Source organism: Dicentrarchus labrax, unplaced genomic scaffold, assembly GCF_905237075.1.
Source record: "Dicentrarchus labrax unplaced genomic scaffold, dlabrax2021, whole genome shotgun sequence".
In the NCBI taxonomy this organism is placed as follows: domain Eukaryota; kingdom Metazoa; phylum Chordata; class Actinopteri; family Moronidae; genus Dicentrarchus; species Dicentrarchus labrax.
The window spans coordinates 100,943-112,500 of record NW_026136845.1 but is presented as its reverse complement, the minus strand read 5'-3'; the positions used below and the strand labels follow the sequence as shown (position 1 = coordinate 112,500).

Sequence of the window (11,558 nt, the reverse complement as noted above, 5' to 3'; positions counted from 1 at the left end):
AAAAAGAAAAAGTTTTTATTCTGCAAATAAAATACATTTTTTACTGATAAATAAAATCTTCTGTCTGTAAATGTAATTTTAATCACTGCACTAATATCTGTGTGTTTGATGGCTTGAAGTAAGATAATAACATTAATAAACCAAATTAACACAGTAAAAGAAAACATTATATAATTATATAAAATATGGAGCAAAGAGAAAATAAAACTCACATGAAAGAAAAAATCAATCATTTTAGATTTATTGAGAACGTGATCAACAAACAACAAACAGACACATTTAATTATCCAGGAAAACACATTTCAACATTTCACCTTTCTTAAATCATAAACACAGAAGTAAAAACTATTTACACTTAGAAAATGAATAAACTATATAAAGTATATTAATCCACCAGCTGCAACACATTAATGATTCATTCATTAAAATACAATAATATATTATTCTGCACAATAAGTACATTAACTGTTGGTGCTTTATGTTCATTCTTATGCCAATACTTTTGTAATTAGAATATTTGGAATTATTACTTTTACTGAAATAAAAGCTTATGATGCTTCAGGAAACCCTTTCAAAATAAAATGATGAATACTAATAAAATCTGTAAAACAACCTTTAAGACCCGTAAAAGACATTTAAAGTTTATTGTAATAAGATAATATTTCACTATAAATAATAATGTCAGTATCAGTGTATAGATTTATATTAGTTTCCAATCGTATTGATCTGAGCTCTGGATGTTAAACTGCTGCTGTGAACAGACGTTACGTTACTGAGCTGAACTGTGTGTATTTAAAGCAGGTGAGCACACATGTTGAACTGTGTCGACTGTAAAGGTCACACAGATATTTATAGACGGACAAACAGCATCAACCACAGCTGCTTTTTGTTCCTGAAACAAATATTTCACATTTGTAACCTTGAAAAAAAAAATCTGCATCAGAACACACACACACACACACACACACACACACACACACACACACACACACACACACACACACACACAGACACACACACTGTGGTATTAGTACTTTTATTAAAGTAAAACTTCAAAAACCTTTTTCCTTCTTCCACTGCTGGCTTTTCAGAATAAAAGTACAGCTTATTTTCTGGAGCTTCAATCTAACCTGTGAAATATATTTTAATCAGCACTGAAATTAAAACTCACTTGGAGGAAAATAATTAATGCGTTTAGTTCTGTGCACTTCAGCCTCTTGTGGCCAAAATGAGTATTACAACAATAACAACAACAACAACAACAACAACAACAACAAAAAGTAATAAACACAGTAGAAACATTATATTATTATAAAAATAGGTCATTCATTTTAGTACTTTTAATAGTTTAAGGATATTCTGATGCTAATAATAAAATATGAATGCAGGACTGTGATTTTACTTGTATGTGATAAATAAATAAATAAACAAATAAACAGAGTATTTATTTTCAGAATAAAAGCTACACATACAGCTGGCTTCCTTGAGCTGACTGTGTCTGATAAATTAGATCAGAGTGAAACTAGAATGAAGCTCAATTAAAATCATGTGTAATATCTACAACAACAACAACAACAACAACAACAACAACAGAGACTTGTTTATCTTGTTACATTAAATTTGTTTTACACAAAAAAAGAACATGATGTGATCCAGAGCTCGTATGTGAGGAAGCATCATGTGACACACACAGCAGGGGTCACATCTCTGCTGGTAAAAATAGCACACACACACACACACACACACACACACACACACAGAGAGAGAGAGAGAGAGTCAGAGCTCAGTAAACAAGCTGGTGAACGTGAGCAGGACGTTAACAGAGACTCACAGGTAAGAACACAATGTCTTTATCACAGCTGGGTGTCGGTTCGAATCTCCAGCACATTCTGACAGGAAGTACGTCTGAGAGAGACAGACAGACAGACAGACAGACAGACAGACAGACAGACAGACAGACAGACAGACAGACAGACAGACAGACAGACAGACAGATTAGCAGCTCTTAAAGTGAAGAAGTCGATTCATAAACAGCCGGCAGGAACATGACCGAGGACTCCCGGGAAGTCGAGTTCCTTAATCTCTTAGTATATTTAGCGTGTTTGCATTTTAACATGTAATATTTCAGTGTAACATGATAATATTTAGCATGCCAGCAACCTGTGGGTCAGGACTCCCACTAGGGGTCGCCAAAGCTTCACAGGGGGGTCGCAACACCTTCTTGATTTTAAGAGACGTAAGAAAACGTTCAATAAAGAAGCCAATAATTATCTATGATTGTTAAAATGTGTAAAAAATACATAACACACACAGAAGTGTGTGTAAAATTATTAGGAAAACTAATCTGGGATCAATATTCACAGGAAATAATCTGCTCAATATTCATCCAGAATGCTCAGATCAGCTGTTCTGTTAATATAATATATATAATATATATAATATAATATGAAATATTTATAAAATATAATGAGGAGTCGTCAGTCAACGATAGAATAGCTGTCGCTTGAGGTAAAATTGTGACAGATGTTCCAGGTTGGATTAAAGCTCCAGTGTCACATTGAGGAGGATCTATTGTCAGAGATATAATATCAATAAGTTTGTGTTCATTAGTGTTTAATCAGCTGATAATAAGAATCATTGTGTTTGTTACAATGAGACGTTTTTATCTACAGAGGGAGCGGCTCCTCTTCTCTAAATACGAGCGTTCACATTATTTAGTGAGTTTTACAGCCAACGTAGTTTCTCCTACACATTTCACAGCTCGTTCATTTTCTAATATTCCTTTTCTTTACCAGGAAGTCACTGATTGGACTTGAAAAAAATCCATTTAAGTGAGCAGTTTTATTTCTGTATCACCTTTTTAAGAGGAGGAGGTCACAAAATCCACAACCTCAAAGTCTCCTTTAGTTTTAAGGATCTTGGAACAACCAAAGAACCCTGACCTGAGGACCTCAGAGACCTGCTGTCTGACCCTGCAGAGCTTTAAAGGTGATCCCAAGAACTGGACTCTGAACCTGATCAGGAGCCAGTGTAGAGAAATCACAAGAGCTTTTGGAGGACCTGGTCTTAAACGATCCAGAGAAATTCTGCTGAGGGCAGGGGAGGAGGGCTGAGAGGGGACGTACCTGGTCCAGAGTCAGAACCTGGTCCAGAGTCAGAACCTGGTCCAGAGTAAGAGCCTGGTCAGGTCAGAGCCTGGTCCAGCGTCAGAGCCTGGTTCAGGGTCGGAGCCTGGTTCAGGGTCAGAACCTGGTCCAAAGACACCTAGACAGGGATTATCTGTGTGAGGCTATCTCGGCCAAAACGATTCTTTATTTTTTCAAAATAAAAGAATCTTGCTGCGATCTTGTCTGACTCATTAAAAACGTGAGTGACATCAACAGCCTCCAGCCGGCGCCCTGTTTGACATATTAATGTCTGAGTGATGAGACTCTCTGCTGCATGTAGGTCAGAGAGCAGCTCTGGTACTGATCACGTTTTAATAACTGACTGTATAAAGACTGTATCTACCTGTATGTGGTTGTTTCTACCTGTATGTGGTTGTATTTACCTGTGTATGGTTGTATCTACCTGTATGTCGTTGTATTTACCTGTGTATGGTTGTTTAAAAACTGTAAAAACTGGTACATTTAGATATTTTAGGTTGTTCTGCCTCCATAACAGGTCTTTATTCAGACTAATGGAAACAAAACTCCCGAAATACACATTTAGTGTTTATTTTATTCCGTTATCTGTTTGTGTTTGTAGGTTTAACCAACAGTTTACATCAGATAATGTCTCATTTTCATATATTAGACATAACATTTTCTTATATTCTGAGTCAGAAAATCTCCACTTCAGCAGCTCCTACAGACACCAAACCTTCCAGTTTTATTCCTATATATATTCTGGAGGTTGTCACAGAGGGATTTGTTTATGTCTCACAGCCTGTACCAAGGCTGAGACCCAGCAGCTCGACCTCCCCAAAAAAATAAAATAAATAGTATTTAAAAAAAAAAAAAACTTAAAAAATATGCACAGTAGGCCTGTATATCAAAATGTCATTAATTTCTCCTCTTCCTCCCCCTCTTCCTCTCTCCAGCAGCAGAGATGCGTTCGGAGAGGAAGGTGGACGTCCCGGTCTACGATCTGTCCCTGATCAGAGGACTGTGGGAGGTCCGAGTGAAGAAACAGAGACAGAGACAGAAGAAGGAGCAGGAGCGGATCCAGAGCAGCGCCCTCGCCAGGTGAGACGGTCACTGTCCCTTCAGTAACAACTTATACTGTAATTATTAAACTGTACTTGTATTTTTCCAAAGTCATGTCTAAACTTAAAGGTACAGTACGTTATTTCTGCCACTAGGGGGGCTCTCTCCCACGCTGCTTATTATGCAGAATATTGTAATAATGCTGCAGCTTATTATAATTACTTTGTAGATTAATCTATAATATTAAATCCTAATTTATAAATTGATTATATTCTGAATTAATGATCTGAATCTGTAAAGTAACTGATGTTGTCGTGGAGCTGAAGAGCTAATTATGTATTTAAAACATAAACATTTGAACATCAGATTTCTCCAGGTGAAAACAGTTTTTAGTTGAAATGTGTTTGTAAGTTGCACAGAAACAGTTCGAAGCCTCTCGTGAGTCTAAACTTTAAACTATTGAACGTGTGAGTTCAGACTCATAATAACTATTAGTCAGAGCTGATTTTAGTAATATGAACACAGACGTCTATTTATACCCCAACATCAGTGACAGAAGGTCAACGTCTGACCTCCAGAGAGCAGACAGCGCTCGAACGGGAACATCCAGTCTGCTGAAATATCACATTAATATAATAATAATAATTATTATTATTATTATTATTAACAATTATTACTAATAATGAGAGAAAGAAGCTGCTGATTCTTCATTAACACGTCTGTCTGTGTGAAGGATCGATCAGCAGTGGCAGTATCGGATCTACTGTAAGAGACTGAAGACCAGTGAACGCAACCTGCTGCATCAATACCTGGAGAGAACCACACTGACTGATGTACAACATATACAACCTAACACAGGTAGATACAACCTAACACAGGTAGATACAACCTAACACAGGTAGATACAGCCTTATAGAGGTAGATACAGTCTTATACAGGTAGATACAACCTAACACAGGTAGATACAACCTAACACAGGTAGATACAACCTAATACAGGTAGATACAACCTTATACAGGTAGATACAACCTAATACAGGTAGATACAGCCTTATACAGGTAGATACAACCTTATACAGGTAGATACAGCCTAATACAGGTAGATACAACCTAACACAGGTAGATTTAGCCTCATACAGGTAGATACTGTATTTAATCATGTTGTTGTCTGTCAGAAGAGAAGCAGCAGGACCAGAAAGACCAGCAGGATCACGAGAATCCGGAGCAGAACCAGCTGATCTTCCAGCTGAATGGAGATCATTGGACGGTAAGTTAACAGTCGCTCGCTGTTCACCTGGAAGACAACAACAGGTAGTAAGTGAATCTGTCTGCAGGACTTCCCCAGAGAGCTGCAGTGGATGACCTACCTGAGAGAGTGGCACGTCAGAGGGACAAAGATCCGTCAGCTGCCGGACTACCTGGCCATGTTCACCCAGCTCACCGTGCTCGACATCCCCAAAAACACCATCATCGAGCTGCCACCTGAGATCGGTCAGATTTTATCTTTAATCAGAGACACACACTGCCCCCCCGCACACTACCAAACAAACGTATCGGCCTCCTCCGCCCGCAGGTAAACTGACGGGGTTGAGGGAATTAAACGCCAGCTACAACCGTCTGTCCAGAGTTCCTCCAGAGCTCGGAGACTGCGAGAACCTGGAGAGACTGGAGCTCACAGGAAACCACCTGTCCGAGCTGCCGTTTGAGGTGAGACAGAGAGGATGGAAGCGAGACTGCTTCATTTCACAGACACTGAAAGATTGAATTCTTTATTTGTAAGAGTTAAAGGAACAGTTTGATACCTTTAGAGCTGCTGGCAGGTGTTTCAGTACATCCACCTGCAGCCGCAACACCAATGTGAAGGAAGGTGGACTTCCAAATATGGTCGGTGTCACAGAGGAGACGGCGCCCCAAAATTTAACAACATTTATCTCAAGAAACTGAACTTCAGGCTGATTCAGAAAGGAAACTTAAATAATGTTTTTAGGCCTTTATTAAATGTGTACGCTGCCTCTGATTGGCTGGGAGGCAGAGTAGGGGCGGGTCTTAGTTATTCAATTATTCACATGATAAAACGAATAGAAAAACAAAACAAAAATACATTTTTGATGTTTATAAAAAGCAACATTTATGTATAAATATATATTTTTAGTAATTCATATTTTATCCTCATTATTTCTGTTTAATAGTTAAATTACCTTTATTTATATTTCTTCTTTGCATTCATTGATTAGAGCATTTTATTCTTCTATTCTTCTCGAACACACAGACTAGATTATTAAAACTGCTCCCTTTAATAACATTTCTAATAATAATAATGTAAAGAGAGCAACAATCTGTATTATTGATCAGTCAACATTTCAACATATTCTATTCTGCACTGATGATGATGTCACTGCGTTGATGATGTCACTGCGCTGATGATGTCACTCTCTGTCAGCTGAGCGGCCTGAAGCAGCTGGTTCACCTGGACGTGGCGGAGAACCGCTTCGTGTCGATCCCCATCTGCGCGCTGAGGATGAGCCGCCTGCAGCTGTTGGACCTGAGCAACAACAGTCTGAGCGACCTCCCGCAGGACATGGACAGGTGACCCATGACGTCATCGCCCACCTGTAATCTGATTACTCCGATGCCTCCAGCAAAGCTCAACATATTGTACAAGTTGTTTGTTGTGTTTAACATTAACATTACAACTCTGCACTGATCTAACTACTTTTAGAGATTATTAGTCCCGGCTAGCTGTTCCCCTCCGCTTCCAGTCTTTATGCTAAGCTAGGCTAACAATCCCTTGACACAGAATAAGTGTCAAACTATGACTTGAATACACTCACTGTGTGTGTGTGTGTGTGTGTGTGTGTGTGTGTGTGTGTGTGTGTGTGTGTGTGTGTGTGTGTGCAGGCTGGAGCAGCTGGTCACCCTGTTCGTCCATAAGAACAACCTGTCTTACCTCCCTCACTGTCTCACCAACATCTCCACGCTCAGTATGATCGTCGTCAGCGGCGACGAGCTCAACTGCATACCGACCAAACTGTGCAGCAACCCGAGCATCAAGTAAACAAACTCACTGTCACAGAAACTCTTTACAGTCTGTCCTGTAAACATCCAGTGAATGTAAAACAGCTGCAGTTCCACTCGCTGCCTGTAGGGCGGCGACAACAGACAGAGTCTTTACCTGCTAACGTCGCTCACGTTATCGAACGCTGTTCCCCGACAGGTTCATTCGACTGTACGACAACCCTGCGAATGAAGAGAGGAAGAAGGAGGAGGATAAAAAGAAGAAGGAGGAGGAGGCGAAGAGGAGGAGGTGGAGAGAGCAGAGAGGGGAGGTGGTGAAGGACAGCAGAGAGAAGGAGTTCATCGAGACGTATATAAACTCGCTGAAGGACCGAGGTGAGAATCTACTCTCTAAAGCTTTATTGATTATAACCAGCTAAAGATTATTCATGATATCTTTATTTTTATTTGTCTATATTCTACAGAAGCCCTGAAACACAAATTCATTTATTTTCCTTTTGATCAAAGTAAAAACATTTTATCAAAAAAAGCATCCTGAAAAAAAGAAATTTCATGTTTTTATGATGAAAAAAAATTTAAACTTGAAAATGTTTGAATTATTTAGAAATGAGCTTAAGAAAAATATTTATTTTTGATAAAAAAACATTTAAAAAATAAAAAACTTTTTAAAAAAATTACTCCGTAATATAAAGCAGAGAAAATATATTTTTTTATGATAGCGTATTTTAAGATTTTACAATATTTTAAAGGTTTCAATAATTATAATTATGCCACATTTTACATTGTCAATAAAATATTTATATATTATTATTTTATCTCTATATAGCTCATATAAAATATATTATTATTATATTTTGACCTCATAACATTTTTATTTTGCCTATTATTTGTTCTAAATGAGCAGCTCTACTTATTGATACCTACTGTAATCTTTATCAATCAATATTCAATCAATGATCTATAATTTGTATGTACGATAAACCAGCTGACGTGTTGTTTGTCCCACACCAGACACCGTCCCCTACTCCACCACCAAGGTGTCCATCTCCTGCCTGCTCTGAGGAAGAGGAAGAGGAAGGTTGAGCTTCAGATTCAGTTGCAGTACAGTGAGTGACCACTGGGTGGGGCTGAAACCACTCCTTCGTTCACTCATCCATAGAAAACAATATTTACACCATAGTGATCAGTAACTTTCAGATACTTTCTAATCATTGAGTCGATTGTTAGCATAGACGAGCAGCTACATGGATGTTAGAAGTTAATTCATTCTAATGTAAGTTTTTGAAAGGCAGCAGCAGTTTACTACGATGCAAATAGGAAATGTTTTCAGACGCAGCCGTGGTTCAGTTTCACCGAGGTAACGTGCTAAGAGGAGGAGAAAGAATCAGGATTCGTTGGGTTTTGTCGAAATGTCGTCCAGGAAGTGTTTGAGAAAAGTTTTTAAAGATAAGTGTTGCTTGAAAGACAGAAAAGTTAAAAACCAAAAGTAAATGTACGTAAACTTAAAGTCATAGTTTTTATATAAAGTGTCAAGATTAGAGGATAGGAGAAGTTTGAGATAAAATAAATAAATTACACAAAAACATTAAAATCTAAATTCAGGCACATTAACGTACTTCAGATTTTTGCTTTTGTCATTTTAAATATTTCATCTTTTCTTTTCTGTCTTTGGCAGAAATTAACTTCCATATTTTTCAGCCAATGAAACGTCACAAAAGTTTATTGATTTCATAGTTTTACATTTTCAAAAATAACTTTTCATTCCTAAATCAGATTTCCAACATTTAAAGCTGCAGTGTGTAACATTAACGAGGATTTATTGTCAGACACTGAATATAATATTTTGTGGGAATATTGGCTCTAAAATTGAGCTTTTCATGGCCGCCGTAGTTTCTCCTACATTCTTGGAAAGGCTGAGCTGTATTCAGTTGGTGGCAAGCTGAAACTTCACCACTAGATGCCACTAAAACACACTGGTCCTTTAACAATATGTGACGTAATAATCATTATAACATGAACTCAGATATTATGTATTCACAAACTGTCCCATATTACAGACTGTTAATGTTTTAGAGATATTGATCTTTGAATATCAGGTATTGGATTATTGCTCTAATGTGTTTCTTGTCTGTGCCGTGAGTGTGATGATTTTGTTTTCGCCACATTAACTCGACATATTTGGGATGAACTGGAGTTTATGGTTGAAGGTGTGAAAGTTGTGACCAAATGAAAATGCAAAGAAAGATTCAACAAGAAAAACTCGTTTAAATGAAGTTGAATCTACCGACTAAGTTTTATTAAAGTGCTACAGTATGTTTAATATTTTTTAGACGAGTTTGTGAATTTGTTCATTTTCTGTGATAAAGTTGAGCTGCAACTAGTAACAAATGTAAATATACAACAATTAAGATTCAGATTTTTTATAATCTGATTATGGATGAGGATTAATTTGTGTATTAAAATGTTTAAAAACAAATTATTACAAATTCAGTGGTTCGTTTCCTGATTCAACCCGTTTCTTTTATAATGTTTGTTGATTTTAATTGAAGCAGGTTTCTGTGATGCTTTGTGTCTGGTTTTATTGTGAAATATTTTTAATTTTAATAAACGTTTTAATTTATTTGTGACTTTGACAAACTTTTTTAATATTTAGAAAAAATCTAATTTCAAAATATGTTTAACAATTTTTCAATTGTGTTTGAGCTTTAATCTGTTTTGAGAAATAAAGTTAGTTGGTATATTAATTACTTTAGTTAACCAATTAAACACTAGAGCATCCGACTTTTGACATATTGATTTGTTTCCAATATCGCAAATGTTTTACTTCTTTTTATTTTCATAATTTTAAAATCTTTATCAGTATTTTTTTTTCTGGCAGCAAAGAGCTTCCGTAGATTCTGTCATGACCAATTCAGGCTGTGAAGCTGAAAATTATTTAAAAAGTTTTAATTGATTGATTGATTGTATTTATCAATTATTGGACAGGGAAAAAAATCCAAAGGAAAACATTAAGTAAAATAAAAGTTAATAATTCTGTGATCGTTCAATTTTGACTTTTGATTCGACATTAATGGGCTTCCATATGATCTTAAGAGGTCAGTCATCAAATAAAACAAGTGCACATTTCAAATTTCATACATTTCTTTATTATTATTCTTATTATTTTTATTATCATAGATATTATTCAAAATTATGTTCTTAACAAGATAAAAGAAAGCAACTGCAAATGCACAACACGTAGACGTCATTCAGCGTCTCTTTGTTTATATATAAAAACAGATATGAACATGAAGAATGATTAGAGGCACACGTTCAGAGAAACTAAAGTGCAGCAATCTGCAAATGTTCTGCATCATGTACACGAGAGGAGGAGGAGGAGGAGGAGGAGGAGGAGGAGGAGGAAGAGGAAGAGGAAGAGGAGGAGGAGGAAGAGGAGGAGGAGAATATAAGTTACTGATCTCTTCTAATAATTATCATCAGCTACAATAAAAGTCTTCTCAGTAAACGTAGAGATTTATATTCAGTAACAAGTGCTGACGTACAAAAACTGTTTGAAAAAGCTTCAGTCGTCCGTCAGTCGTCAGTTAAAGCCGTAAAACTCTGGCGGCCATGTTGTCGCTTCACGTCTCATCAGAACCTTAAAAGTCACTAAAAACTCTGAACTCACTTTTCTTAGAGTAGAGACGGAAAAATACTGTTCTTTAATTCATTCCAACAGCCCAAAATCCAAAGATACTCAGTTTAATTATCACGTATGACGAAGAAAACCAATAAATCCAGATGTTTGAGAAGCTGGAAAATATGTAAAATCAATCGATCGATCGATTAATTCAACTGTTCAATCTTTAAATCCGGAGGAGGAGCGATGAGAGAAAGTTCCCGATGAGACGTGAACGCAGCAGCAACATAAAGAGACAGAGTCCGGTATGACAACATACGATACAGGATGTAGTTCCTAACACTGTGGTGCATTCTGGGACACTGAGTAAGAACTCTGCAGGGTTTCTGACTGTAGAAAAATATACTGTAGGTCCAACTTCCTGTATGACATCATCTTCGACAAAGTGACGGAGAGAAAAATCAAAAACAAAAAGCTTCAGCGAGCCGACGGAGAGCTCGAAAGCTGTGGACTGAATCAGGAGGCGGAAACGAAAGGTTGTGATTGTGCTTCTACACACCATCATCTACCTGCCCGCCAGGTGTTTCTGCAGCTGTGACCTCACTGGTGCTGCATTCAAGTCACGCTGGGAGAAAAAAAAAAGAAAAACACACGACGACAACATTTCGGTTGTTCGTCGTCTGTTCGGAGACTTTAAACTCCCACAGTCAGAAGCTAGCAATTCCCACACATTAACGC

The 11,558-nt window shown here is 37.2% G+C and overlaps 1 protein-coding gene across 3 annotated transcripts; it reads left to right on the top strand.

Annotated features, from left to right (window-relative positions):
- Positions 1–1,738: 1,738 nt before the first annotated feature.
- lrrc2 (leucine rich repeat containing 2) lies at positions 1,739–9,821 on the top strand. Of its 3 annotated transcripts, none has more exons than XM_051394338.1 (10): positions 1,739–1,833; positions 4,082–4,226; positions 4,921–5,045; positions 5,365–5,453; positions 5,521–5,677; positions 5,760–5,893; positions 6,627–6,772; positions 7,085–7,237; positions 7,401–7,576; positions 8,213–9,821. In XM_051394338.1, the coding sequence occupies exons 2-10, from the start codon at positions 4,090–4,092 to the stop codon at positions 8,260–8,262; spliced, it is 1,167 nt and encodes a 388-aa protein (XP_051250298.1). In that variant the 5' UTR covers positions 1,739–1,833; positions 4,082–4,089; the 3' UTR covers positions 8,263–9,821. The 3 variants fall into 3 exon arrangements, with proteins under 3 accessions (XP_051250298.1, XP_051250297.1, XP_051250296.1); XM_051394337.1 differs by having other exon boundaries at positions 1,746–1,833; positions 5,362–5,453; XM_051394336.1 differs by having other exon boundaries at positions 1,785–1,833; positions 4,085–4,226; positions 5,362–5,453.
- Positions 9,822–11,558: the final 1,737 nt, after the last annotated feature.